The sequence below is a fragment of the Tupaia chinensis genome, unplaced genomic scaffold (assembly GCF_000334495.1).
Source record: "Tupaia chinensis unplaced genomic scaffold, TupChi_1.0 Scaffold144875_1, whole genome shotgun sequence".
In the NCBI taxonomy this organism is placed as follows: Eukaryota; Metazoa; Chordata; class Mammalia; order Scandentia; family Tupaiidae; genus Tupaia; species Tupaia belangeri.
Genome location: NW_006204734.1, coordinates 1,647 through 4,138, shown reverse-complemented (window position 1 = coordinate 4,138; position 2,492 = coordinate 1,647). Strand labels below are relative to the sequence as shown.

General features: G+C 44.8%; 1 protein-coding gene across 1 annotated transcript in view; it reads left to right on the top strand.

Annotated features, from left to right (window-relative positions):
- Nucleotides 1-1,785: 1,785 nt before the first annotated feature.
- LOC102469865 (HLA class II histocompatibility antigen, DO beta chain) overlaps nt 1,786-2,492 on the top strand; it is a gene marked incomplete at its 5' end in the record, with an annotated part of 2,329 nt that continues 1,622 nt past the window's right edge. Inside the window, one exon of the mRNA XM_006167494.2 lies at nt 1,786-2,055. Within this exon, the coding sequence (XP_006167556.2) occupies nt 1,786-2,055 (270 nt within the window). The remainder of the gene's footprint in view (nt 2,056-2,492) is intronic.

Below are 2,492 nucleotides of genomic sequence, written 5' to 3'. Positions count from 1 at the left end.
CAGGAGAGGAGAGGCAGGAGGAGGGAAATAATTATTTAGTCTTGGTTGGGGTCCTTCTTGTATCAGTGTCCATCAGGAGAACTCTAAAAGCTGGAGTCAGTCTGAGAATAGCAGCCCTTCTTTAGCCAGGAGTTCACTCTGGTGATTATCACTGTCCAGGTACCCAGTGCGGGTATTTACGGACAAGTGACGTTAATAAGAAAGGCTGTTTCTTCTGTCACTTATTAAGTCCCTATTATGGTCAAAATAGTGCTAAGCAGTTTTGAGAAGTAAGAGAGCTTGAATACTTTATCCTTGTCTTCAGCTACTGGATGCAAGTAGTCACTGTTACTTTTCTAGTTGACTGGACGGGTTATGCAAACACGAAGCAATGTTAGAACGTGGAAGCACCTGCTTCTGAGCAGAAACAGGATAGAATGTGCTCAGAACAGAACCTCCTTTGAACGTCAGAGTTTTATTAAATACAAAAGAGAAACAAATGAGGGGAGTGGGGTGCAGGGAGAAGGTGACTGTTCCTAGAGAATAGAAACCACTTAGTTTATCATGTCCGATAAACAACACAACTGAAAAGGAGTCAGCACAAGTTTTATCTGTTATCTATCAATCATCTGTCTATCTATTTATCATATCTATCTATCATCTATGTATCTATCTATATTTATCTATATCTATCTATATCTATTTTTATCTATCTATCGATCTATCTCTATCCATCCATTTATAAATCTCTATCTATCTATCTATCTATCTAATCTATCATCTATCTAAATCTATCTTTTGCCAAAAGGCACTTGTATTTGCCAAAGGTAGACAGAGAGACAGAGAGAGAGGGAGACAGGGAGAAAGCACCCTCTCAATGGGTGTGATGTTGCCACGACTCTTGAGAGAGAGAGAGACAGGGAGAAAGCACCCTCCCAGTGGGTGTGTTGTTGCCACGACTCTTCTCCTCCATTTTGCCATCCCGTCAGGAGTTTGGGCATGGAGATCTGCACATGCTCCTGACGTGTTTGTTCAAACCCCAGTCAGCCACGTGAGATCTGGCTCCCTTAGCCACTAGGCTAGTGGGCCAGCCCTCAGCATAGATTTTTAAATAAGGATAAAAAAATTTAGATTTTTTGTTTCTAATTTAGTCTGGAAGAGGAAGTAAAAATGCCGAGGAATTGGGAGTCAGAACCTCATCTGAAGTGAGCTGCTCAGTGAGGTGAGCTTGGCTGACTGTGGGTCATTTGTGCTTGGAGAAGGCCTCTGAACTTAGAGATGGAAGTGATTTTATAACTTAGGATCAACTACAATTATCCTTCAGATCTCAACTCAAATGCCATTTCTTCAAGGTCCTTCCTGACCTGCTGGATTATTAATCCTATTTGAATGTTCTTTGTTGTTGCTGTTCCCATTGTTGTGCTAGAATTAAGTTAACTTCCCTGATTAATTCACAACACCTTAGTAACACTGGTCAGTACAAGGATTCCCTCCTTGATTTCAGCATCTCCTTTCTCATTTTCTCTCCTCTGTAGGAACCCATTCTACCTGTGTCTGGCATGCCTTTAAGTATGAGGGTAGACTTGAAAAATATGTGGTATTGCTTTTGTGTGTGAATTTTAGAAAGTTAATAAATATTATGCAGTGAGTCACATTCTGTGTCTTTTCTCACTTAACACTGCTTCTGAGCACGCCAAGGTCAAAATGCCTCCTCTCAAATCCACATGGATTATCCACAATAATTTACTAGGTATGGGTTTTCCCAGGAGTTGGAGCTGGTTCATGGTTCTGTTTTTGTTTTTCCAGAAGATTTTGTGATTCAAGCTAAGGCTGACTGCTACTTCACCAACGGGACAGAAAGGGTGCAATTTGTGGTCAGATTCATCTTCAACATGGAGGAGTATGCACGTTTTGACAGTGACCTGGGCATGTTTGTGGCGTTGACGGAGCTGGGACGGCCGGACGCTGAGCTGTGGAACAACCGTCCGGATATCCTGGAGAGGAGCCGAGCGTCGGTGGATGAGGTCTGCAGGCGGAACTACGAGCTGGGTGCGCCTGTCACTGTGCGGAGGAATGGTGAGGAGGACGGTGGGTCTGCTGGGTTCAGGAATCTGCCCCACGCACACCTGGTCATGGCTCTTCTTCCTATGACGGGCCACTTTCTGCTTCAGGATCTGTTCTGTCCTCAGCTGTGAGTTACACATCCTCACGGATCAGGGCATTGTAGGCCTTGGTTCATACCCTCAAGGCTCTCGGGGACTTTGAGGACTAGGAGGGGTAATTGTGCAGTCCTCCTGGTGGTGAAGTCCCAGTCCTCCTGGTGGGCATTGATGTCTTCTGCTTCTGTGTCTTGGGTCCTGAGATTTCTCTACACTTTCCAGCTTCCCCTTGGGTGATCTGGGAAAGAAAGTAGGGGTTGTGGGATCAGCAGTTAGCGTAATGGCTATGTCACTGGACTCCCACATAGTCGACCATGGTTCGAGTCCCGGACTCGGTGGCTTAAACTCATGCCG